The sequence below is a fragment of the Synchiropus splendidus genome, chromosome 15 (assembly GCF_027744825.2).
Source record: "Synchiropus splendidus isolate RoL2022-P1 chromosome 15, RoL_Sspl_1.0, whole genome shotgun sequence".
Classification (NCBI taxonomy): Eukaryota; Metazoa; Chordata; class Actinopteri; order Syngnathiformes; family Callionymidae; genus Synchiropus; species Synchiropus splendidus.
The window spans coordinates 7,685,564-7,712,218 of NC_071348.1; the positions used below are offsets into that span (position 1 = coordinate 7,685,564).

The 26,655-nt window shown below is 42.3% G+C and overlaps 1 protein-coding gene across 5 annotated transcripts in view; it reads right to left on the reverse strand.

The window, feature by feature from the left end:
* LOC128746608 (MAM domain-containing glycosylphosphatidylinositol anchor protein 2-like) overlaps positions 1–26,655 on the reverse strand; it is a 199,944-nt gene that overhangs the window by 119,774 nt on the left and 53,515 nt on the right. For all 5 annotated transcript variants that reach the window (XM_053843781.1, XM_053843779.1, XM_053843778.1 and 2 more), the window contains exons 2-3: positions 15,793–15,932; positions 4,988–5,162 (exon numbers count right to left, since the gene is read on the reverse strand). In XM_053843781.1, the coding sequence (XP_053699756.1) occupies positions 4,988–5,162; positions 15,793–15,932 (315 nt within the window). The remainder of the gene's footprint in view (positions 1–4,987; positions 5,163–15,792; positions 15,933–26,655) is intronic.

The following is a 26,655-nucleotide window of genomic DNA, read 5'->3' on the forward strand; positions in this document are numbered from 1 at the left end:
TGGCCAGAAGAAAACAAATGCTATAAAGAATTATATATTTTGAGACTCACATAGGTGAAAGTTTAATTATGCCATTCCATTTTGTGTTCGAAATATGTTGTTTTATTGCATATTATTTGATGTAATGATAATTTTTTATACAAACTCTGAATATAAATCTTAAATTATATTATGTTTATGTGAATATCTTGGCTACAGAACTCTCGATAAAACACGTAAAAATTGATCTGATATCATAAGGTATTTCTTCACTATTTTTATTTATTTATTTTGATTGACAAAAAGACATTTGGACAAAAATCAGATTATTATTATTATTATTATTATTATTATTATTATTATTTCATTTCGAATTCAATTCAGAATTTTACTTTTGCTCTCCTCTCATATTCAACGGAATAAAAGTGCTTTTTTTTTGTGTTAATACATTTTCAAGGATTGCTTTTCAAGTTCTTTTTGCTCAACAACATTCATTCTAAAGTCAATCGGAACAAAGCAATGCTAATTGTGTCTCTACAGTAGTAACAAACTGCAAACAGTGTTGGAAAAAAACTAAAGATGACCTTGTAGGAGGAAACAAGGAGGAGTGAGAAAAGGTTACCACCCACGAGAAGCAATGGGCATTTCGCCATTCAGTCCTGTATTGTATTTAGATCCATCTGGAGAACGTTAGCCAGTAACAAGGATTATATTTATTTTTCAACGTTGACAAAACCCAAAGGGAGAGGCTGTTGGAACGTCGACCAATCTTTGATCTCACAGCCAGAGGAGGCTGGTTTTGCTGGCAACTAGATGATATTATTCTCAGTGAGTCCACACTTTAAAACAGCCAGTTTAAATGGTCAACATACTGGTTAGCTTACTACAAAGCCGCGCCAATAGGATGTGAACATCAAATGCAGAGAAAAAAAAATGAAAATTGTATGAATACATTCTGGCTAATTGAAATATGAATAAGGTTTAAATATCAACACAAAATATTCCTTTTAATTGTGGTATATGAAAGCAAAGCATGTCAGCAAAAGAGACGGAAACACTCATTTTAGCAAACAGAATCTGGAAACGCTAAGGAGCTTTCATTTGTTGACCACGCCAGTTAATTCTATGCAGAAACCAAAGTGGGTCGGAATATATATTGTTTAGAAGCATTGAAGGAGACTCCATTCTGAAATGTTTTCTAGTTTATCTTGAGTTATCACGACTGGTTACTCCTCACTTCCGTCATGCCACGCTAAAAAAATAGGTCCATCGGCATGGGGGCGGGTTTAAAGTCAACAGTGTAATATAGCGAAATAAATATATCGTTTCAGCCAAAAACATCTCCCTTGCATGCGCAACGTCGACCGCCTCCTGACCACCCAACAAGAGCGATCCTAAAACTCTAACAACAGCATTTTCAGACACCATATTAAAACCTACTGAAGTGAACAATACTTCATTTGTTAGCATTATGAATTCAGTGCCATTTTTAGATGCATGTTACTATGCATCTAAAGGCCTCATCCTCTAAAGTGTTCGCACACTTAGACGATTAGAGACTCCAGTCTCTGTAGAATTATCGACTCAACACTGGTCAATGAAGTACTTGAGTATGCAATAATCAGCCCCCACACAACCCTCCACCCGAGCGCCCCCTCCACTATAAACTCAAAGAAACATGAGATGCAGCAGCAAAATGAAAACACTAAAAAGCCTCGCCGGTAGGAGCGAAGAAATGAACGTCTTTATGCGCACAATCGATCATGTGGAGTTTGGCAGGATTCTTTATTAACTTTTCTCTGGACCGTCCCTGCAGACCGAAGAGCGGACCAACACTCTTGACGTGTCAGCAGGTGTGAAAAGTGCTTTGATGGACTTCCAGGCTTTGTAAATGTGGGAGCTTTGAGCAGGCGGGGGAAGTAATATGAGCTCCTGCGGGTGGGAGCGCTCACTTAGTGCCATGAATTCATCGTCTTTCAATTCTTCCAACCTTCTTTTCAAAGTCTTTGATTTCAGTCAACGTAATACTAGGTGGACCTAGCAGTGAAAAGAAGAGAATGGAAGAACCATGGTGCGAATTTAACCAGTTATGAGGGTGATGAATGGGTGGAGACCACTGTCAGGGGTGACGGGTGACAGAAGCCAGGCGGCGGGAGTGGAAGGGAAACTCTATAGGGGTGATTCTCAACCTACGGTTGGGCCTTGAGCGCCCCCTAGAGGGCCGCAAGATGCTCAGTTTTACCACATTTGCCACATATGGTGGAAGGAGTGTCATAATATTTACTTGTCAGCTGCGAATTTGTGATAGTCACCAAGTAGGGAAAAGTTTTGAAAAGAAAAAGAGTAAAGACTGTTTATGAAAGCAACTATCGAAGCGTTTTTAAAAATTAATTCAAAACGTTTTTATCACAATACTTTCATTTACACTTTACATATATCTTATTTAGTTTATTTCGAAAATAATAAATGTCATTTTATTTTACGATATCTTGTGTAAAATTTGTAAATTTGTAAAAATTAAAAATAAAAATTTGTAATTCGTAAAAAAAGTGTAAAATGGACAAATACACTCTAGACTCACTACACACTCACACCAAAGACACACGTGCACTTTAGTTCGTGACACACACACATTCACATGCTGAACTGTTGTTATTTATTTTAATTTTTATTTTAATTTCCTGTCTCATTGTAGCATTGTTTTTTTTTTTTTTTACTTGCTCTTATGTTTCCACCTGTCATGCTGCTGGAAATGGGAATTTCTCTTCAGAGATCAATAAAGTATCTAACTATCTATCTATCTATCTAGTTTATTTCGAAAATAAAAAATGTCATTTTATTTTACGATATTTTGACATTGTTTTATTACATTAATTTTATTCCGAATTCTATTCACAAAGTACAATTTTATCATTTTTTTTTCTCCGGTAAATTTGATAAATCTGACTTGCAGCTGGTTCTGCTGCTGGTTGGACTTTTCAATGACAAATACATCTTTGCGATGATCACATGGTTCCATGTCATTTCACAAGGTTTTGGCTTATGTGGAGTCAGAGAGGAGGGAGGCAAGACTCACGGTTTGGACAATGAAGACATGTTAGACGAAGAATGCTTGAAATAAAAGGGCTTGAAAATGTATACTACTAGTAATACTAATAATAATAACAGATCAAACAGAAGCAGATTACAGGGCAACATGTTGTTAATATATCTATGAATAAGTACTTTATTTATTGTAGCATACTGTGAAGTGTGACCCAAACTACCTCTGATAAGATGAAACTGTAAAATTACAAATACAATTTACAGCTTTATGTGCAGAGTGGGATTGGTGAAGTTTACACCGAGGGCCAAATGTGGCCCCTGGGCCTTGAGTTTGACACATTTGAAATGCAGTAATTGAAAGAAAACTGACTCTAAGTTTAGATCATCCCTACCAAAATTCTTCATGTCTGATCTTGTCCTTCTTCGGTTACTCCCGATGACAGTCTCACCATCTTCCTCTCTGACTCCTCTAACTCTGCCTCCTGTCTTTTAACCACACATTTGAAACATCAGTTTTCCTTCTAATTAAAATGCTGTCTGCCAGCTACCGAAAATAGCGTGTAGCAAACAGACCCATCAATTAAATCCGTACCCCAGGGAAATTCGAAGAATTTTTTGCTGGATGTGGAACAAAACACCACGCAACCAGAGATCTCAAACAGTGTAGCGAGGCAAATTACTTGGACCGGCATTTCAAACTCAGAAACATCTAAAAACAAATCATGTTTTCATGGCGGAACAGCTCATAAATCTGACATGGATATACATTAAACAAACTATTATTTGAAAGAAGAAGGGGAGCTTTTTTTGTCCACGTCATGAAGACTTCTTATTCAAAACAGCCTTGTCTGAAGAAACTTTTTTGGACCTCGGTGTAGCTAAAATAACAACGTTCTCAGCAGGCTTGTATTAACCTTCTCTTTGGCAGAAAACATGCTGCTTAATGTCCGCGATGAATTCGCTGAAGCACAGTGAGGAAGGAAAGGAGGCGAACTGCGAGCCCTTTCACACCTTCTTGCTTTCAAAGTTCCCATAAGAAGCAGAAGTTGTAACCAGAGCTGCAAAAAAAAAAAAAAAAAAGTCCTCCTCAACTTTGACTCATGAGTCAAAATGGACTTCTCTTTACACATGTCCAAAATATATTTGTGAACAAATAATTAATAATAACACGCTAACATAAAAATTTACATTAAAATGTTCTTCAATTCAAGTGTTTTAGAGTCCAAACTCAAGTGTGCTGGTCTCTATATTAAAATACAAGCTACATGTGCACAAGAGGAAAAAGTGTCTGAAAGGACAAGCTATTTTATTGCCAGACAAAGCTTGAGGTTTCATGACACAGTATTGAAGGGTTGATAAGGCTTCATGAGACAGTGTCCTGATTTTAAAAGGCCACCAGATGGAGGTGTCGGCTGTAAGATGCTTGGCCTTGAACAACTGATTCAATGACACCTCTTATTGTTTCGAAACCAAAAGCGTCATCTAGTGGCCTCTGAAAAAGAACATTGTTTCATGATACCTCACCGATCAATCACAAGGGTTTCGAAAAATAATTGCATGCATTTGTTTCCCTTTTTGTGCATATGAATAACATTTCATTTTTTTATTTCAGTTCATGTTATATTGTGTGCATTTTAATTCTGCATTTATATTTGCTTCACTTATATGCTATTGATGGAAAAATACATGAATGAACTTGAGAGTCAGAATCAAGATTAATTGAAAGTGCAGCTTCTTTCTCTGAGTCTCAGTTGCTCGTGGAATCATGAGAATCCTTTAGCAGACTGGGTCCTAGAGTGGACTGAATGGATTCAATATTAAATGTGAGAGCCCACTCTGCTGCTACTTGTTCATCGGGTTTTCAGGAGGAAGATTGTTATTCAAGAAGAATTTTAAAGACGTCCAGTTTGATTAGCGCGCAAGACACGGACAGTTTTATTGATGTTCCATGAGCAACACTCACAGTAGACGTCCACCCTGATGGACTTGATGGCAGGTGAACCAAGGCCGTTCTCCGCCTTGCAGTAGTAACGCCCGCCCTGGGTCCTCAGGATCTTTGCAATATGCAAAGTCTCATTGAAGACACTGGAGTCCTGGAAGCGGTCCGACACGCTGCCAGCGGTCTTGGTCCATCGGATCTGAAGATAAAAGAGGGAAGAAATCACAAATGACTCCCGAGTCAGGTTTCAATCCTCCGCTCTGGTTTGTACTCAATGGGCTGGGGAGTGAAAAAGAGGTCTGTGACAACTAGGAACATCTATCAAGACGATAGAATCGAGGCTGAGTAGAAAAGAATTGACTCGATGAGCCACAGAATTGGGATTTAGACGGCTATCGGTGTGCAGTATTTCAACGCATCTATTTCAGCATTTTGCATGCAAGTCATAACAGGTCATTTTCTGGGTCGCACTCACTTTAGAACTGGTGACGGCTCGATGTGGTTTCATGAAACAGTGTCCGGATTTTCAGAGGCCACCAGATGGCACTGTCTGCTGTAAAATGTTTGGACTTGAACAGCTGATTCAGTGCAACGTCACATCATTTCTAAGCCTAGAGCGCCGTCTAGTAGCCTCTAAAAATTAGGACATTGTTTTCTAGACGCTGCGATACTGTTTCATGATGCCTCATCTACCCATCTTTAATTAGAACCTACCCTCCAAACAAAACTGAGATCAGGGAACATGTATTTTATTAAGAGATATCAAGGGATGACATTTACTTTTTAGTACATTAAAACAAATGAATAAATAAAAAGATTAACTAAAAAAAAATCTTGGATTTGTGTTGCTTAAAGAAAAAAAAAATTAAATAAATACATAAATATCAAAGGCATATTGCCTGCAATTTATATTCTATTTTAGTACTCAAAAAGTCATAATTTCTCTTCAACTTCATAAGCACTTGGATTCATTCTAAAAAAACATGTTTTGTTTTTAAAAAGTTTTGTATTATGTTACATGTCAACTGTTTCATATTATAAAGCAGTTATGAAAATGTGCTTCATTTGTCTTATTCTTAGGGGAGAAACAATAAAATGCAGTACAAAACAAACGCAATGATAAAAAGCTCGGAAGAAATGGGGGTCACAACAATAACGGACAGACTTTTGAATAGAAGAATGTGAAGCTGTTGTTTAAACAAATATATGGTGAGATTGAAATAAAATGGATTAAACAGCAATGATCTTATGGGAAGAGAAAACCTGACAGGTAAAAATGGCTCCTCTCTTTCACAGCAGACCGACCCCCAAGTGCGTCCGTCTCAGCATGGTTACCCCTCGCTAACTGATGCGGCCCAGTTAGCCCATTGGCAGCGGAGTGTAATGAAAGGTGAAGCGCTGTTACTCTCCAACATGAGGCTGTAATTGACTCTCCATCATCTCTCATGCCTGTCCTCATTAAAGCGCACAGCAGGAACAGGTAGCGTGACAACTTTGGCCCGAGGGCCACACTGTCTAAGCCATGGAAGATTGTGCAACCTTGAATCACATCCCAAATGCGCCACAGATGGAGGATCTTTGCCTGAAGATCCTCAGGCTTCGCAGGAAATTCTGAGCATTACAATCCAATATCGCCGCCCTGGTGATGATGCCGTCATTTTTGGTGCACTGATAACATCCCATCTCCACCTGATAGCATCAGATTGAACAGGGATATCGCTGCGTGGAGGAATGGGTTGCTATCTTGCTGCACCTCGCGCTGCGAGGCTTTTAGCGGCTCAACAGCTTGATCATTTTCCCAACAGCCTCAAAGGCAAATGAAAGATGGGCAGCCCCAAACCAGATAAGGGGCCTAAACTCCAGAGGCTGGATGATGACATTACGCAGGATTTCCATGAAGCTTTATCAGGCAACCTTCCGATTTTATGGTGGACCTGGAGGGTCTGACCCCAGGGATGACAGCTAAGCTAAACCAGTGTGTCTTGTCTGCATCGTAAACCTGAAACTTAGAATTGCAGGGTGAAGATAATGGATCAAACTGAAGGTAGAAAAACGGTTGAATTCAGACACATAGAAGCATCAACAATAGAACCCTGTGTTCTGGTTTCTTGCCTTAGAGCAAACAAAAATAAAGGCAGATCACTATAGTCATGTCTGAAAAAGGTACGACAACATTGGCATGCTGTAACTAGCAGGCTTGCGAGGGGAGGAAGACCAGTTTGAACCATTAAGCAACAGTTTTCCCGCTAAAGTGCACCACAGATGGACCATCTTTGCTTGAAGATTTTCACATATCGCCGGCTTTACAGGAGATTACAGAGAAACAATTGTGTTTAGACGTTATTGAAGTATCACAGTATCAACAATAGACATGACAAATATTTAACTCATTCAAAACTATGTTCCAATGAAATAAAGTCTAGCTTGTTTGCTACAGAAGGCACTTTGCTATATAATGTGTCATGCTGATTCGAAAATGTCACAATCCTGAAGCTTGAGCCATGTAATTTTTCTTTTTTATTATAGATGAAATCAATAGAAGGACCTTGTCGGTCAAAGCACGCATCAGATGAGCCAAACACACGGTGCGCGTTGACATAGGTGACACCGTACTTACTAGCTTACTAGACTCCAGTGGAGTTAGAACCCACACAAGAACTCACACAAAGTGCTACTACCTTCTATAAACCCTTTTTTTCCCTATGAAGAGGTTCAGAAAATGTAAGCAATTTGACACCACTAGGTGGCACTCTGTGCACTACAATCCCTGACTTTGAAGCACTATTTCATGGGAATGTCACATCACTTTTTTTAAACCTACTGATCTCTGAAATATGTTTCATGAAACCTCAATGAACCTATACCAATACTAGTAGAAGTAAACACTTGTAGAATCACTAGTCAGAAGGCATATCCCGATCCACTCAGAACAGAAATCGGGTTCAAATACATATTTTCAAATGGTTGGAAATGGGTGATCCAAATTAACCACATGAACAACAAGCATAGCCACTGCTACCAATACGTTACACCGCCATAAAAACAAACTTTTTGGGATTGACATTGGGATCTCCCAAGTCAACACATTCTCACTCTCATGGCGTCATATATTGACGTCAGGAATATAGGATTCCGTCAGAATAGGACGCAAAAGGCAGCCTTCACCAAGCTGGATCTGTTAGTGTTCCCATGAATTCCATGTTCTGGAACAATATAGCGGCTGCCTGTGCTGCGATTTCAGCCCTTATGAGTTTTCACCTGTTCCGTCAACATGTAGCCACGCCCCCTACAGCTGGGGGAAAATCCTGTGCACCATGCCAGAGAAAAACTTGAGTTGACTTAATGTTGAATATGCGAAAGAGTGTGCCATCTTTTCAATTTCAGATTACATTTCCTTTGATCACGGATCAGCAATAGATCAAAGGCTTCAACACAAAAGAACATCGAACTTTGTCTCTGCTCCATCCACTAATGTCTCCATTCTTCCTGTCCTGCTTCAAACACTGGATATCATGTGTCACACCCAGGCTTCCTCCCTTTCTGGCTTCTCCGTACCCTCGTCTGCATTCTCCTTTGTTCCTCACCTCAGAAAAATGTCCCCCCAGTGGCATCACAAGTTTGCACGTATTAAAGATCTGTCTTCAGGTTTGACTGAATGGAACTCACACAGACACACAAACATTTTCTCTTCACTCCGCATGAATCCGCTGCATCGATATAAATGCCCATCAACAACAAATTCAACAAACAAATGCAACATGACAAAAATCTCAAGTCAGCAAATCAATTGCGGGCGCCAGAATGGAAGTTCAGCAAAAACAAGCCCAAGACTAGAACAAGTCCTGAGCACACTAAATGAAAGTTTGGTGTGTTCCTGTGCAGCTGAGGCAAATACAAAACAGGCTGGCTTTCTGTTAAATCAGCGGAATTCTCCCCAGCTTTGATGTAAAAAGCGTCACAGAGCAGAACTCCACAATCATTGTTTGGACCCTTACAGAATCACGATGTAAAGATGACTTGTTTTTTTGTTTTTTTTTTTAGCTTCTCAGTGCTAATCCAATGATTATCAGGTAGCCTGCAACATCCCTCTTATAACTGCTTTAAGTTTACATTCAATTTACATTGAAGTATGTCAAACCATAAGGGGGTCCTGAAGAAGCCTTTTGAGAACAGTCTGAACCTCTTCACTTTCCTGAGCGCAATACAAACACTTCATTTGAGAGGAGCCTGCAGTTTGGAGTGATATCATTATGTATTCTTTCCAGGCAGGTGCCTGCCGTACTCAAAGCCAAGACTCTTTTTTTTTTTTTTTGGGGGTGGGGGGGCGATTCACCGCTCTCATTTTTCTGTCCAGCAGCCGCACAAAAATAAGCCAAATCCCACGCGCACCGCACACCCAGTTTTAAAGCTGAACATTTGTTTACCCGGGAAGCTGATGCTCATGTAGATTATTATCCAACTGGAACTCTCAGCAGTGACCGAGGCCGCACACGCTGAGGCGTTACAGCAAGAGCTAATTAAAATTCACCGAGTGTCGGCTCTTATGCAAGGATCATATGCTGGAGCACGCATCTTCTGTGAACCTCCTGTAAAGCCTGCTGTGATGCTTCCTCTTCTTAACTGCCGACTGCTTTCTAATTGCTTGCCATATTTTCTCCCCGACCCTGACGGTGGTCCAAATAGCTCAGTGGCCGGGCCAAGTGTGGCGGAGCATGACAATCGGCTGATCAGAGGAAGCGACATGGGGTCCAGCGACAAATTGGACGAGCAGAGACAGGTTCGCCTTCAACGTGCAAGCCAAATGATGAGCGCTACAAATGCTTCTGAACCAAAACATTGCTCCCTGGCAAACTAAACATTTGTTACCGACATTCAGCGACAGCAGCATTGTTGATGTTTTATCTTTAAGCAAGGAAGCAGCAGGAAAATGCACCATGCCCGTACCAGAACCATAAAATACTAATACTAATACTAAAGTCAACATCGTCTCGTACCCAATGGTTCTTGCGCACCAAAGGCGATGTGAATAAACAGTACGAAATTGCGAAAAATTTGGAGGCGAATATTGATGCCCCTGCAAGGTTTTAGCAAGGAGGACGTCTGGGTGTCTGCAAAACAAAAAAAATGGGCATCCAATTCTATGAGCGTATTACAGATTACGTTGTTATATCGCAGCATCTATTTTTTTATGTTTTGCAGACACCCAGTCGCCCTCCTAGCTAAAAGTCTGCGCCCCTGTCTTTGCACATCAGGAGCAACATGATTAAATATATAACATTCAACAGTGCCACCTCCAGGGACAAGAGCAGACTGCAGCGCATCGTACGTTCTGCTGAGAAGGTGATCGGTTGCAGTCTGCCACCTCTTCAGGACCTGTATGTCTCCAGGACCCAGAGACGTGCAGGTCGGATCAGAGCTGACCCTTCTCACCCTGGGCATGGACTGTTTGTTCCTCTTCCCTCTGGCAGGAGGCTGCGGTCCATCCAGACCAGAACCTCCCGTCACAGGAACAGCTTCTTCCCCTCGGCCGTCAGACTGTTGAATTCGTGAACAGCCTTGACCGGGATCGGTTCCGATGAACCGGTCGTAAGTCGGATTGGACGTAAGTCATTCAAAATAGCCAACGCAAGGGTTATAGATGCTACTGTAGTGGTAGATGGCTGTGAGGGTGAGTGCTGCCGTAACCGTCGTACGCGTTGCCAGGCACTGAATAATAAAAAAAAAGCATCTGCTGGCCGTGGTCGTAAGTACGGGGCGACGTAAGTCGAGCAGGTTTAAGTTGGCCAAATAGTGAGTCTTGTTTAGTGGCTTTTTATGTACTACGTTGACATCGACGTCATCCTTCTGTGAAGCATGTTGACGCGTAGGAGTTTCAATAGAGAGAAAAGGTTTTCCTTATCCGTGTATTCCAATCGCCACCCACAGCATGAGGTTTTGCCGCGGTCATATGTTTCAAGTGCAAGTCTAATGCGTCAACATGCAACACTGAAGGCTGCCTATCGCTTCAAAACTGGACGCAAAAGTCACCTGAAGAGAGTTGCTAGTTGATGCCTCAGGAGTGAGACCATGTGTTTCTAAAGGGAAAATGGCTTTAAAACTTTTCTGAAAAGCTATTTTTCCAGGAACTGATGCAAACTGAAGTGGTCTGTGAAGCAACACCACGGATATCACAAGCCGCCGCGTGCTGATAAACAGAACATTGGTGGGGAGTTAATTGTGTTGTCATGTTTGGTCCAGGAGTAATTTGTGCTGCTATTTTCAGAAACAAAAACAACACCATTTTCGAACTAAAAATGCTTGAGGCTTTATAAGAGTCATTATGCTCCATTATCATGTTAGCATCAATACATTTAGGAGGTTGAAGGCAGTCATTACAGCTGTTCACTTGACATACAAACTTGTTTACAAGACAGCGATTTCACACAGAACACAATCTGAAATCATAAAAATATCCACCTTGACTTTTATTTTACTTGTTCACTGTTGTTAGGGCGCCACCTATTGTGGGGTTTTTGCTCCAATTCAACAATAGGTGACACAAGGCCAATATGAAACTGGACAAAATAAACAAGATGGCAGCATGACGGGCTGTCATGGGAACATGTTAGCGGCTCACAGAGTCCAATAGTTCTGCACCAAGCATATTGTAGCGGGGCCTGAGGTCAGCTTATTTGTACTTGCTGACCCGTAGTGCTGAGAGTCAAATATTGCTGGCCAACAATTGAAATAAAAAAAAGGTGTTTGCAGGGCTGTGGTGCTGGCTGTAGGAGACTGGTTGACAAACAGAGCAGTGTGGACAAAATGGACAGCGGCCAGGGCAGGGTGGATGAGGGCAGATGGCTTCATCATCAGGGACCCTTTGATGTCCCTTCACAGCATCAGAGACAACAAAAGAGGCCGGAGAACAGAAGTATGAACACACAAAGCTGCATATAGATGAAGTCCGGGTCATTAATTTTACTGCAATTGTCGGGCCATTTACATCGTAGCTGTAGACCAGATAAAAAGACATTGTTCCTTCACTTCCAATAGCCTTTGGCAAGGGACCACCAAGAGTTTGTTGGTGAGAATTTAGAGAAAAGAAATAGTCACATGTCCTTGACAAAAGTTGAAAAGGCTCTTAAACACCATTCGAATATAATGTTCTATAAAATATTAAGGTTCAGTGGCATCACGTTGGTTATAAAACGCAGTTTTTTGACTCTGTTTTGTTTACCCCACAAACTCAGAAACCATAACCTAAACATGCATTCACTTTGACTTGTGAATTCCATCTATTGTTTATTCTCTGTTCCGCATTCATTCAGCAATAAGGCAATAAGGTCGGTGAGTATGTGTGTGTGTGTTTTGATCTGCATCTTCGAGAAAACAGAGTCATTTTCCTCCAAGGTAGGTGGGCGTCTGTGCAGCTGCCTGACAGACAGTCTATGATGAAGAAGTTGCTGCCTGGTTGGAGAGAATCCAGACACTCCATCAGCAGGAAAGCCCGAGGGGCATGCATGAAATTTAAGCAGGATGCATATTGATAGACATATGAGGAATTAGACAGTGGTGAAATACCCGACCGTGGCTTCATTGACTTGGCTTTTGCTGCAGTTGTGCTTGGCTGTCTATTTATTATCAGGAGACCTCGAGCTTCATGGAGTCAAGAAAAGAAATGCTACAGGAGCATCCGGGGAGTTGGCAATCGTATTGATCCACGACGGAAACTAACACGGTGCTTTTCGGATTTGAGGTTCAAAATAGCTGAGTACAACAAGTAAGTACTTTCTCTGTGAGTTGACAAAAGATAATGATGATAGTCGTAATGGGAGGTTTCGTGAATCAGTGTCCTCATTTTCTGAGCAGAGTAGGTGGATCACGTGCGGTTTCATTGAGATGGTTGTTCTGACCCGGATGTTATAAAGCAGAGAGCGCCATGGTGGTGGCTGAAAATTTCATGAAACCTCAACAGGTCACCGCTGCATATGATACAACAATATTCTGTTTTTATTTCTTTAGTTTGTTAAGGCAGACTACTATGCATCAAGGAGGAGGTGAAGAGGAGAGTGGAGGCTGGGTGGAACAGCTGCATGGAGCTTGTGAGAGCAGTCATGATGTGGTGGATGAGGTATCGTGAAACAGTATTGCAGGGTTGATGAAACAGAGGCCACTAGATGGCACTCTTGGTTTAGAAGTTAGTTGGTCAAACACAACCATTCTACAGCAGACAGCGCCATCTGGTGGCTTCTGAATATCAGGACACTGTTTCATGAAACCTCGTCTACCCATCAGTAATTTATGGATTTGCAATAGATGGTCTGACACAAACAGCAACCGAGATGTGTCAATGTCAAAGATACCTAGGTTTAGTATTGGAGAAGTTTGGAGTCAAAGCCAGGAGCAAAAAGGGGCGGGACAGAAGAGGAGGTTGGACCAGAACGTTCGAGAGGTACCAGTTAAACGTAAGCAAATGAGGGTCATTGGAAAAGGACGACCTGAGGACCAGTGAGGGTCCCACTACGCTAAGTTGAATGAGGAGAACAAATAATAAAGAATTTGGACTAAAAACTATTGAGACACCACCTGCTGATACAAGAGCCTAATTGGCTTTTCTGACTCCAACAGTCCCAGCGATGTCGCACAGTATGAGCAGAGAAAATATGCAGCGCCACATAGTCACTATAGCAAGGGGGTGGCGGGTGTGGGGCGAGGTAACAAAGATCACAATTTCAATTTCTGTGACAGATGAGGGAGAGTAAAGCTTTACTTTCCTCAGCCCATCTCTTTCTGTAATGGAACAATAACCTTCTGACCAGAGACATCTCTATCCGAACGTCGAGAAGTCAGCTGCGAGGGGAACGGAACATCGCTTTTCTCCTCCAGATCTCAGTCGAAAAACAATTTCTGCTATAATTGACAGACAGTTAGCGTTGCCCTTAGAGTGACCTCGGTTTAAAGGAAACACCATACAGTAGCTCAATGCTGTCCGCCATTATTGCATCACTCAACAAGGGTTTCGTGTGGATGCTCACGGCAGACAGAACCGCTTCTTCAAAACAATAATGTCGCCACTCTCTCAAATGTGGTTGGACTTTGGACTCCGGAAAGCAACTTGAGGCCGACGCCTCCTGTGAGTTTTCGTTGCCGGGACCCGGTGTTCAGAGTTCCGTGGCTTTCATAAGCGCTTGCTCTGAAAGAAGAGCGTCTCCTGCACCAGCCTTTCAGCGCGTTCGATCTCACACTCTTCCTCCCCAATTCAGTCCCAAAAGTCCCAATTCAGAGGAAAGCCGGGAATGGCGAGTGCTGGCTGGGCCCCTCCCTCCCTCCCCCTCCGCCCCGCTGACAGAAAGCGATGAACAGCAACTCAGAATCACTTGCTAATTTAAAAGGCTTCACCTTTTCAATTGAAATCTAAAAATCAATATTCTCTTTGCCTCCGCATCCAGAGGACAAATTAATGGCCCTTCCTATCGATCAAAGGCTGAGTTATATTAATTAATGTAAATGAGGTCGGCGCCGTCCGGAGCCGCTGCTGAATTCCGTGTAATTTGTGTTATCAGGCAAATTAGAAACAGCATCCGCCGAGTGTCGTAAAGGTTACTGTGTACAAACGCTGCCAAGATGAATATGAGGAGGAAATGGGACTGCTGAGTCATTCCTGGCAGCCGTGGCATTTGCACCTGAGGAAACGAAGTTTGGCGGTATTTTCAGCGATATTAAATCAGGAATACAATGTGATGTCGCTCATTGAGGAATGGATACAAATATACATCCAAAAGTAATAATAAACTTAAAGTATTAGAAAAATAGGAATATACTTGGTCAGAACTGAGATATTCAGGCGCATCAGGCCTCCGACGAAAAGAGATGTTTTAAAACCTCTGAAAAGTCTGAGGTTTCCATTCGTGTCAACTCGCAGAACAACCCTATATATATGTATATATATATATGTTTGGAGTCACTCGTCTCAGGATGTTCATTCAGTTGTTTCATTATGTAAATAATAGTAAAAACAAAAGAACAAAACAAAAGAATAGCCCACTTTTTGCACCACCTCTGGCCTTTGAGGCGTGGACTTGCTGTTTTCGGATAAGCTTTGCAGGTTGGCGCCTTATCGCGGACCATTTTCTTCCACCACAGACTGTCAATGGAGGGATGGATAGAAATATACATTTGAAAATAATAATGAACTTAAAGTATTAGGAAAATAGGAATACACTTGCTCAGAATGGAGCTATTCAGGCGCATCAGGCCTCTCTAATTCTGATGAAAAGAGGTGTTTTAAAACCTCTGAAAAGTCTGAGGTTTCCATTCGTGCCAACTCGCAGGTCGACCTTCAATAACGTCTTGCTAAACAAATTACCAAAAACTAAACCAACAGCGTGGGGGTGCAGGAAAAACGCTTTTCGGAAACTGACATCAATGACATCTTGTAATGTTGACATTTATCAGAGCTTCAACTGTTGCACAACCTCAGAGATGACGCAGTACCATGTCACTTTAACATGTTTTAAGGAGCAAATAAAGGCGAGTTGTGGGTCCGATTCCGTTATGGTTTCAAGTGATCCTGTCAAAAACAAATCTCATGTCATCACACGTCACCTTGGCAAGGCGCTAGTTGCCACATTTCAACACGAAACATAGCTTAGCACTGCAACCACGTTAAAGAAAGACGGTCTGAATGGTACAGTTTGTTGCGGTTTACTCGCAGAAATCACATTAAACATTTCCCTATCAGCGAACACACTGCGTCGAATATTACCAACGATTATAGGATTAGCTTGTGAAGAACAACAGGTAGCTAGCATGTCTTGTGAGGCAGCTGGACCCACGTGGGTTTTTCTCACCTGCGGCCGAGGATGACCCGTCACTAAACAGGTGAGTTCCAGGGTCTCGCCCTCTCTGATGGTGTACACTCGCTCTGTGTGTCTCTCCTCTTCCACGTTACAGGCGTGACCCGAATGTATGATGCGGACAGTTGGAGGAGCTGCGGAAGAAGAATGGGAGAAGTCAGCTTTCATGCGGCGGGATCGCTGCTATCACAATGGTATCGACTATATGTGAGTCACTGAGACAAAGCTCACCATGAGGATCTGTCGCCACATTCATTTCACATAACTCTCAAGCTATTGGACGCAAGTGGGACCAAAAGTGCACGACCAATACTTCAATAGACAAAGGAACGGTTAAATCGATCATGGCTAGCACACAAAATTTTCTGATGGAATAAAAATTCATTTTGTTTTTTTTGTTTGTTTTTTTTCCATGGAAACTGAATCACAATAAAACATATTTAAATGATATAAATGGCTGTTCTAAAATAAAAACGATGCCCTGAATAAACAAATATTTGCACCACACAACATACATGAAGAGCAAAAGCCCCTTTTATTTGAGGTGAACTCAATTGAAGGCATATATAAAGCAGTTCCGTGACATTTAAAGCGGAAGGTATGAAGAAACGGAGGATCTTTATGAGGTTGATGTTATTTGTCATTTACTGCAGTGTTCCTCTTGTGGACGGCCCCGCCCAGTGATGCCCTTATAAATATTGCTGTAAATAATGCTGCATGACGCATACGCTGTCCGCTGAAAAAGAGCATGTTCCACCTTCACACACACACACACACATATATGTGTGTATATATATATATATATATATATATATATATATATATATATATATATATATATATATATATATATATATATATATATATAAAACAAAAGAATAGCCCACTTTTTGCACCACCTCTGGCCTTTGAGGCGTGGACTTGCTGTTTTCGGATAAGCTTTGCAGGTTGGCGCCTTATCGCGGACCATTTTCGTCCACCACAGACTTTCAATTGGACTGAGAACCGGAGCACTTGCAGGCCATGACAATGACCTTACGTGTCTGTCTTAAAGGGTTGTTTTCCCGGTTTTATCTCCATGGTGATATCATCTTGAAAAAAATGATTTCGTCATCCACAGCCATCCTTTCAATTAATGGGGTGAGAAAAAAAGTCCAAAATGTCAACGATGCAATGGCAGCTATCTCCCCAGTGCCTTTCCCAGACATGCCGCCTCATACCAGCTTTGACAGTGGAGACTTTTTTTTTTTTTTTGTCAGGGAGTCACCTGCATAACTCGCACCAAACAATAGCTCCTGCATCATCACCCTGTTGAATGCAGGTTCAGGACACTCACTCACAAGTAGTGCAGATGCGGTATCATGAAACGGTGTTGCAGGGCTGATGAAACAGTGTCACAATATTCAAAGGCCACTAGATGGCGCTCTTGGTTTAGAAATGATGAGAGGTTTCATTGAATTAGTCCAAACATTTCATAGCAGACAGTGCCATCTGGTGGCCTCTGAAAATCAGGACACTGTTTCATGAAGCCTCATTGACCAATGAATACGGAGTGGAACAGAGTGGATGGATGACACTGAGAGTTTCATATCAGCTTAAAAGTATTGTATGTAGCTGAGCAGCTGCCGGGGAGAGAAACTTTTAACAACCTCCTGCACTAATGACTACATGCGGCTGTTTCTTCCCTTGCTTGTCCTCAATCTGTCAGTGGGACACAGGGGGCACAGGCCAGAAGGGAGTGGAGAAACAAGATGTTTTAGGTACACCACCCCAAAAGGACCAGTTCCACTCATCTGTGAAAGTGCAGCTGCGTGTTGCCGACCCTTGACAATACAAGCATCTGTCAAAGACGTACTGTTGTGCATATCAGCGAGCAGATTTAGGATTAAAATAAAGAAAGATGTTGGCTAAAGACGACAAATTGTGCAGATGGAACAACGTTTTCGGCGGCCGCCAGAGTTCCACTTCTTCGCCGGCTGGGATGTTAATGAGCGTGGCGACACTCCTCCTCGCCGCTGCGAAGGGAGTCTCAGCCACAGTGACTCCCCGGCTGATCGCTAAACACCGTGTCCCTGCCTGGGACCGAGCACGGTGTTTGTCTGCTTCCTGCAGCTTGTTGCCGTGCCGGCCCTGCCCCTCTAGATTGATGAGGAGTGACAGGACGTGGGTGGAAAGGGCTTCTGTATCTTATGTCGAATAAACCATGAAAGTAAGTTAAGATGAAAAAGTCAGTAGCCTGGGAGTCACATGCCGCCCTGTGCCTGTATGTGTGCAGCCTTCATGAGCAAAAGTACAGAATATATTATGTGTTTATCATCATTCAATGACTTTAAATACTATATATATATATATATATATATATATATATATATATATATATATATATACATGCAGAAAGTGTGGCTATTTTTAAAGTCTCATCTTTCCAGAGAATGTGGTTATGTACACTCACCACTTGTTTACTGCCTTATATCTTTGAATGTTTTTATTACTCTCCTCATTATCCTCGCTCTCCTTATTCAGTAGAGCACATTTATTGTTGAATATCTTTCATGGTTTTGAATCCATTTGGTGTTTCCGCACCAAATTAGCCCAGTGTAATGCCTTCCATAAATAAAGTTTGACTCAGAAGTCAATTCAATAAAGCACATGTGTTTGTTTTGGACTCGGTGGAATGGAATATATACAGTGCATTAAATGTGTTACTCATTTGTATTTTATTTTACAACTCAACACTATGTCAAATTACCTATCAGCCCGGAGAATTATGGGAAAATACATAACTTTCCATCACTAAAGCAGCACTCGCACACACACATTCTTACACTTATGAAAGCAAATAACCCCCTCAAACGCATATATAATGAGCACAATAATATTCTCCCAGTTAAGCATGTGGAGGCTCAAATCACTACCCCAAAGCATAAACAAAAATCACCGCCATTACTGGTTAATATCCTATTTGTTTACCATTTATGAAAGCTAATAATATTGAGACCCTACTGACAGCAACTATGGAGTTAGAGAGAAGTGCCGTGGGATTTCTTCTGCGAGTGAGACGTGTGATAAAACATGTCTAGGTGGAGACGATGTGGCAGATACAGAACGTTGAACACAGCCCCCAAATCTTACATTTTTATAACCAGCATTGTGCGCCACAAACTTATTTTTTTTCTCTCAACTTAACTCCAGTTTCTAACAGGGAAATGATGCGTAACATTTTGGCTTTAATGCTAAGCATTATAGTTATAGCACAGGACAAAAACAAATGCACAAGTCATGGAATCGAAAACGCCGCAGACCCTTCACATTAATTCCTGTGGATTCTCCTGTGATTCATCTCTCCATTAAGCTGCGATATCAAATATTACTGGGTTAAATCGCCGTCATTGTGGTTGATGATCATGATTATTCAATAAAATTTTCATTATGCTCCGCAACAGCTGTGAGTGTGGAGTGTTATGAGTGCGAAGACTATTGGCAAACAGATTATCATGAGCTACGCCGTGTCAAAACACAGGATGACTTTATGCTTAATGTTTAAAATTAACATTCACACTGCTTCTGGTGATAAGATTCATTTATTTAATCATCATTTCCCTGAGATCACTGGAGCCCATCACTACAAGAGGCAGAGAGCCCCAGGATATGATGCTATATATATATATGTATATATTAAATAGCATTATGGCACTTTGGAGTCTGCACCTTGGTTGACTGGGGAACACCTCGGTCTCCCCACTGAAGAACCTATAAAGATTTCCGGGGAGAGGAAAGCCCAGTCTTTCGCTCTGGTTGATGTCCACATGACCTGACCTCAGATAAACAACAGAAGATGGATTGAAAAGACAAAAAAAAAAAAAGAAATTGCCCTTCGGCTCGATAAGTCACCGCCTGTGCTCAATATATTTCAATGTTCACGTCCGAGTCGACACCACATTGCATGCTAACACCCCAAACTGCATGACAATTGATTCTCTTTAACTTCTCTCTTTAACTATATTTTATCTTCAAGTAAGTCATTGCTCTTAAAGTACTGCAGAACACTTTATATTATGAACACATATTAAATAAATAATTCCTTGTTCATTTACAGTTAATACTTGGTAATTATGCTGTTTTTCAGAACACACTTTTTTGACTATTACAGGTTAAAATGTAGTCACTCTGGACAAGACAATAAAAAATACAGTGGTGCCTCGGTTTTCAAACGTCTCGGAATTCGAACAAAAATTTCTAGATTTTTTTGCTTCGGATTTTGAACGAAAATTCAGATCTCGAACGCCCTCGAAATAAGCCGGAAAAAACATAACGCTCGTGGACCGATCAGCTGACCCACGACGCGCTCTGTTATTGTGTATAACGCAGCCTCTGTATGCAGACGTGTCCCGTTAGCTACATTTACTGACTGTTTTCTCTTCATACTGAGGTGTAAAACCTTTCCTGTCTCCGCACTGGACCGTGGTAGAGTGTCACAGGGGAGGTGCTCGCTCTCCACACCTCCAGGGTTTGATGTCCTGTTGTGGGCTGGAGCTGGGACAGGGATGAGGCGAGTCTGGGACAGAGCGTGACTTGGTTTATGACTTTGTCACAGCCAAACTGCACAGAAGCGCACATTCAGAGCTGGACACGCACCGGGCACCTCTTCCCTTCTGGAGAGACGTCACTCACTCGGCAACCCCTCCCACATGCAGCGGCCACACACATAGAGGAACAGCGCACCTGCAGCACACACTCTACATTCACTCCTACCAAAGACTATTTTAAGGCTTGGAACGCATTATTTCTTTTTCCATTCATTGTAATGGGAAAAATCTATTCGGATTTCGAACAGATCACTTCTCGAACGGCCGTCTGGAACGGATTGTGGTCGAGAACCGAGGTACCACTGTACTTCTAATGACTAATATAGATATAGATATAAAAAAAAGGTAGTTTATATAGGGTAATAAACGTCCCCTAATGTAAAGTGTGACCAACTTCCCTATGAGAACAATCTTAAATCGAACATTTGTCAGGGAAAGGAAAAGCGTTGTCATAGAAGAGTTGCTGCTCTATGAAAGCAGTGAGGTTGGATCAAAACAAACTCCTAAAATACATGGAAATATGGTCCAGTACCTTACAAAGCGAAGTGTTTTTACGCCCAGTAAATTGATATTGCGGTTGGTTCAAACACCTTTCTCATTCCACGGTTATAACCCTCCAGAGAGAAATGACACGATGCTAAATGAGCTAGTGGTCATGTATGTTGAGTGGCAGACTAGAGGTCATCTGGGAGCAATGAGCTGAGAAGAATCATTCTGCTGGTGGCACATTTCTAATTAGATGCTTTTTTCCAATCTTGTTTTTCCAGCCGGCAGGGGAATTGGCATTGGCATAAAAAGCACATCTGCCACTCACTGCGATGTGAGACGTGCAAAATGCTGGCGCAAGACGCTGTGATGGTCAGTCCAACCACTGCAGAGTCATGCACTCATTATTTTTTTCCGCTCAACCAGCACATGACTGATAGTTGATAAGTGCTATGCATTAAACCCTTCAGTCAATCTAAAACACACATTTACAAGCAGCCATTGTCAAATATTCGAGACAAAATCCCCACACACTTCCTCTCTTCAACCCATTCGTCCTCTGGATCCATATATATCAGCTTCATTTAAATGCATAATATTTGGCTGTGAAGAAAATAGGTCACATTTTTTTGGATAATCTCCTGGGTTTACGTATCATCCGCATCCAGTCATGTGCATTTTGAGTTTAAATTGTGTCCACCAGCTCCCTTCACTCAAACAGGGACAAGCAAGACTCTGTTTCCAACCTTTGCGAATCTACCCACAAAACTCAGCTGGAGGTACCTGGAGAAGCTTCATGGTAGATTTCCACCAACTTTAGAGCCTGGAAAAGAAGACACTGAGCATCCTCATTGAAGGTGAAGCAACCATGTCACGTTTCTAGATGTTCCCGTCCTGTACATATATTTTAAAAAATCTTGAATAGCTTATGCGCGGCAAACCCTTCATGTTATTTTCCAACCTTCAAAGATGCTGTGAAAAGGCCTCCTCAGCTATTGAATCCGAGACTCCCGCTGGAGTATGTGGCTTCCATTGGCCTCAGTCGGGGAGCGGGTGGCAGCAGCTTTATCCACTACCATCAATGAAGATTAAATTGGATTTGGCTAAAAGCAGTCTTGTCACCACGTTTGTGCAGTGCCTGAGTGGCAGAGGGGAATCTTGGCCGGGCTGGAAACGCTCCATAATTTGACAAACAAATGAATTCAAAGAGAAAAAGCTTAACAGCTGTGGCTCGTTGTCTCGGCGGGCTTAATGTCCTCAGACCAACCCCTGAGGACCGCTAACCATATTCAGTTAGTTTTCTGCCTCAACTAATGGAAGTCAGACGGAAAGAAATACAAGAAGAGGAAAAGGAAGGAGGACAAAGAATTTACCTAAAGAGGGGGTTCATTTGTTGTGTTGGCGATGTGTTTGGATGTTTGGATAACTAGAATCTACCTAGTCACAACTGGACCGCAGCGGGTGGGTTGGACACTGTGGAAGCAGAATCTGAACTTTAAATGATTAAACAGGATATGTATTTGCAAAACTTGCAAGGAACACGCTGGAAACTTACAAAGGTCAATTCTGTACGTAGCAGTGTGTGTCCGTGCAAAAGACAAGCCACCTGCCGACGGAGTCTCACCCTTTGTTTCTAGCCAAGCTGGGACAAGCTGTACCCTTGAAAATACGAAGTAAAGCCGCCCCAATCCAAGAAACTAGTAACTGCATGACAAATAGGTTAGAAAGTCAAAGCCGCTGAGAACAGCAGGTATCACTCCAAAGACATACTGGTGACCAGAAAGTAGACTTTAGCATCGCAAATACACGCTTGCAGTTAAATGAAAGGTTGCATTTAATGACGTTCAAAGAGTATGAGGAAACACAACTATCATACGCTCAGATTGGTCACTTACTTGAGGTGATGCATGGATTATATACAGCCTTATGTGTAGCACATATTGTATTGCAAAGGTGGACCATTAAAGACGGATTGGCCACTGCCCCCAACTTTTTTTACATGATGAACAGTCTGGTAAAACAGTCTACGGCCGCATAGAAAACAGCTCACCTGAGGATTGTAAATATGCTACGCCTTAGGCACAGAGTTAGACTTGCTCTCTGACCCCGAGTCTCTCCCCAGTCAGATTTCTAAAAGGCCCAACCTTAACATTCAGTCATGAATCCAACAGCTGTGGGTAGGATCAAGGGTCACGTGTGTTGGTGGGCATTTCAACTACACATACAGGGTATTTCACCATGTGGTGGGGTACTGTAGGTGTATTGTCATATGCTGTTGCTCTGGAAAAAGAAGACTCACTTTGGCAATTGTTTTTTATTGGGTGCAACATTTTATGAATGATGCCACAGCACTGCTGCTACCTGAGCTCTCAGTTGCGACATTTCCTGACACGGTGGGAAGCGCGAACACTCCAGTCACTTGGCATATATGTTTCAATGAAGCAGAAGTTTACTATGTATTTCAGAAAGACATTGAATGCGTTCTACCAAAAACCACTGGGTGACAATTGAATATACACTTGAATATTCACAAATTGAGAGATAAGCCTAAAGGCATAGCTCTCTATTTACCGATCAAACCTCACCTCAACCCAAACCTATGTTCATGAGCTTTAGGTCATGAAAGAAAGAACAAAATCTCGGATATAAGCGCTTGAAATGAGTTTCCTTCAACAGGTGGCATGCATCTTTCTTAGAGATAGAGTGAGGAGATCTATCATTCAGGGGAGACTCGGAGTAGAGCAGCTACTTCCCTGTGTTGTGGTTTGAGCAACTAAGGGCAATGATGCCCCCTAGGGCCCTTCCCTTTGGAGGTGTTTCAGGAACGGCCAGGTTGGAGTAGTCCAAGGGCTCAACCCAGGTGGAGAGAGTATATCTCTTCACTTAGAGCTGGCAGACATTGCCCAGGGGAACGTTTGCTGCCCCAGTTTGAAGCTGCCGCCCCCGCAACCTGGCGACAGATAAGCGGGTGAGGACCGATGGATATTCATGATTTATTTTCTGCGGCGCATCAGGAGACAAACCACGATAGACCAAGTAAATTCACCCAGGTCTAGCACGGCTCTTAAATCCCCTTCACTCTGTTACTTCATTTCATTTGAATACGTGTTCAAATAAGACTAAATCAACTTCAGGTTTGAAGCAATGGTGACCAATGCTCCGTCAATTGACACATTGTTTACACCAGTGTAGACACACTGTTCCGATTCCACACCTTCCTTCACCGGCGTAATTGAGAAACAACTCATCCTCGGGGTCACCCGTGTGTGTTCGGCCCTGAAATGGTTTGCCGGTAGCACATGCATATTATTACATCAGGGCTTGTCGGAGCGTATTGATTACCCACTGTAATGCACTCGCATGCACTGCTCGCTCTCGGATGTTATTGTAAATGAGAGTCTGGAGAGATGCGGCTTCGCACTCTCAGCACAGATCATCTATCACCCAGTGACTTAAAAACATAGGCAGCCCAGTAAATGCGGCATCACACACAGTTAAATATTTATCCTGCGCTGCGGAAGAAGACAGTCATTACGGAATTCAAGAGGGACAAAAAGTGAAGTCCATTAAGAGACAGCGCAGTTCGTTTGCCCCGCCCTCCGGTGGCCGCACGGTGCCTTAAACATACAAAACAATCTGTATACAGCCATAGCTCTCTGAGGTGCTATTTATAGACTGCACATACACAGTCATGAATGTGAGCATGCAAGCGGCGTTCCTCTAAAATCAGGCCAGTGTGAACCTGCCAAAGTCCTGCTGCGATAGAGAGCGCAGAGGAGATGGAGGTGGAGGCTGAAGGTGGGGGGGGGGCGAGACGGAGAACTGATTCATCTCCTCGCCCCCACATTACAGCGCACAGTGATGGCGCTTGACTGCATACAGCTGCAGCGATTATGGTCATGCGGACTACATGTCGACAGCATGTGACCCAGGAGAGCCGCTTTTGTAAAGTGGAATCACGTCTGTTCCTAATTTGTTGAAGAGAAACGCTGGAGAAGCAGGCCTGCCTCTGTCCATGGTGCTGAAACAATGCTTTGACTTAAAGAATGCCGCCGGAGCAATCTGAAGTCTGCTGCCTAAGCACACAGACAAATGAGCACACACTTGCAAACACACACACACACACACACACAACCAGCAGGCTTCTGTAGAACCAGTGACCAAGAGCATATGAAGATTTATAACATTTATTTTGTCTATATTCATGTCTTTTCTTCAAGTCTGATTCAAGTTTCACCAGGTATCATGTGGCTCAGCTTCAGCAGTCACGTTCATATCGCAATATTTCCATCGCAATCCCTCATACCTCCCACATTTTATTGCAGTCGTCAAGCTATACACTAAAGATTATTCCCTTTTCAACTGTGCGCAGCCATGAACACACATATTTACATTCGTGTTTCCCTCATCCAAGCTTTCGATGGCAGCCTCTTAGATGCATATGCACATTATAGTCCAATTAAACCTTATTATCCAGAGTTCAGCGAGCAGGTGCTTCCCCCTGGCGCACCGGTTCACTTTTACGAGTGCTAAACTCACAGGCCTTTACGAGAACACGCTGGTAAATTTAGAATCTCATTATGGAAAGACCTGTCAGTGACTGTAATAAACCAAACCCTCCTTGTGTGAGCCTCAGACATATCTACCGACAACACTGTCGGAGGAGAGCCATCCATTCTTCACACTGGCAAGGCAGGTCATGCGGTTGGGTTCCCTAAACATCACTACTCGGACATCTGTGGGGGAGGACGAAGCCTGGGTTGGCTGTGCGTGCAAGGCTCTAACTCCTCACCATTGGCTTGGAGAAGGCAAGAGGAACGTCTCTGGCAAACCTCTGAAGAATCAGCACCGTCCGCCAAGAAACTGTCTGCAGAACGGCTGTGGTTCCTCCGGAGTGAACCGATTGTCCTATCAATGGCCACAGAGCCGGCTGGCTGACAGTGCTGCCTGCTGGCTGGATTTGTGATATGCAGCTATCCATAACACCTCCAGGGAGAATGTCTATGTCTTTGACTGTGGGTCCCAGTGTGCGTGTGTGTGTGTGTGTGTGTGTGCACACGTGCATGTGACTTTCAGTACCTACACCAGTTCCACCAGGCGGAGCGGTGCAGCAAAGCCCTGCCAGCAGGCTCTAACACCTCATTATTCCAAGCCAGGCAGGAAATGGGTTTTAGAGATCTCTCACTGAGCGATGCACTTGGAAACAGGCTACAGGTCTCATGAAATCCACGAGTAGTGACGGGGGGAAAACCTCTTTAGCTTCAGGTCTGCGTGATTTGGACAGTTAAATATTTTATAATATCAGAAATATAATTTATCTATGTGTCATTTGTCTACTTATAACTACTTATATTTCATTTATTTATTATTTCATTTATTTTGTCATTGCATTTCTTTATATATTGGGGATTTGATCGCTCGTGACTTCACTTTTTTATGTGTGATGATGCTTTGTGGAAGTCTCAAGTTTGTTGCATATCTTTAATGTCTTTGGTATGTGTCAGTGTCTTTGTTGTTGGGATTAATAAAGGCACTCTATAATATAATATAATATAATATAATATAATATAATATAATATAATAATATATATTATATTATATTATTATATATTATATTAGAATCTTGTTTCCTTGTGAAGCGAGTGAGATCAGTTCTACACCTAAAGAAAATCACATTTTTTATGTAACCAACCATATCCACTTATTTGCAGTTAATCTGAAAGTCAAATCTCACCTCTGACGCAACGCGCTGCCTCCACTCGCACCGTAGCATCACAAAACTGTT